A 1,249-nucleotide genomic window follows, 5' to 3' on the forward strand; every position below is an offset into this window, starting at 1 on the left:
AAAAAAGTACACACAAACTCTGCTTTTGAATTTCATCGATCGTAATAGAAGTAATCCAACTGTTTCATGCTGTTAATACTTGTAGGACTCGTAATACTTTTCTTCAACTGTTGATACCAAATACAGGTAATTAAAGTACCACTATAATGGTGCGTGCTAAATTCTTCGTTTCTCTGTTTATTTATTATCAGTTCTCAGCTAATGTCCGTTTCTGATCAGTATTTTTTGAAACATTTTGAACTATTTTGTTTGAAATAAATATTATTTATAGCACTTCATAAGGTATAAATCAGTACGAGATTAGTTTTTTTTTGCTATGAGGCATAGCAGTTATACAACTCCTATACTTCGTTTTTGATTGTTATTTCTTATCTGACCGAGCAGATTAAAAAAATATTTTTACAGATTTCATGCCCATTCATACATAAACATATATATATATACTTATTTATTTATTTGTTTATTTATTTACACCCACATCTATATTTTTATTTATTTGTTTATTTATTTGCTTATCTATTTATTTGTTCATTTATCTATTTATTTATTTATCTATTTATTCATTTATCCATTTATTTGTTTATTTATCTACTTATTTATTTATTTATTCATTTACTTATTTATTTACCTATTTATTTATTCATTCATTCACCTATTTATTTATTTGTTTATTTATCAATTTATTTATCTATTTATTTATTCATTCATTCACCTATTTATTTATTTGTTTATTTATCAATTTATTTATCTATTTATTTATTCATTCATTCACCTATTTATTTATTTGTTTATTTATCAATTTATTTATTTATTTAGTTAAAAATTCCACTTCGGTTGTGATATTTTTCATTTCAACATAAAATCAATGATTAGCTTTTGATAAGGTATTTTACACTTTTTAGAAGAAATTTCTGGCTTTTATTTGAGTTTAAAACTCTAAAATATTTGTAAACTATTTCAAATTTTCTAGTTCTTTGCCAAAAAAAACTGCAACTTGTATCAGAATATGTAAAATGGCTTTCATGACGGTTATGCGAATCACTAAATCCTACATTCTGTTTGTTCGTTTCTAATTCAGAACCATCCAGTTTTACCATCCGTTTTATGAAACAGTTGGTTGATAAGGAAATATGTCCCTCTAATCACAGAATTTTTTTACCTACATATCCCATATCTATTACATCGATGAACACCGTGTTAATTTCAAAAATGCTGTAATTAAACAATTATTAGGTGAAAAAAAAAACGA

At 24.1% G+C, this 1,249-nt stretch overlaps 1 protein-coding gene across 1 annotated transcript; it reads left to right on the forward strand.

The window, feature by feature from the left end:
• Nucleotides 1-330: 330 nt before the first annotated feature.
• Nucleotides 331-845, forward strand: LOAG_06559 (hypothetical protein; the record flags this gene model as incomplete). Its single annotated transcript, XM_003142095.1, has 1 exon — nucleotides 331-845. A coding segment is annotated over one exon (486 nt), but the record flags the coding sequence as incomplete, so codon positions are not given.
• Between the last annotated feature and the right edge of the window lie 404 nt (nucleotides 846-1,249).

Source organism: Loa loa (genome assembly GCF_000183805.2).
Source record: "Loa loa unplaced genomic scaffold supercont3.113, whole genome shotgun sequence".
Taxonomy (NCBI): Eukaryota; Metazoa; Nematoda; class Chromadorea; order Rhabditida; family Onchocercidae; genus Loa; species Loa loa.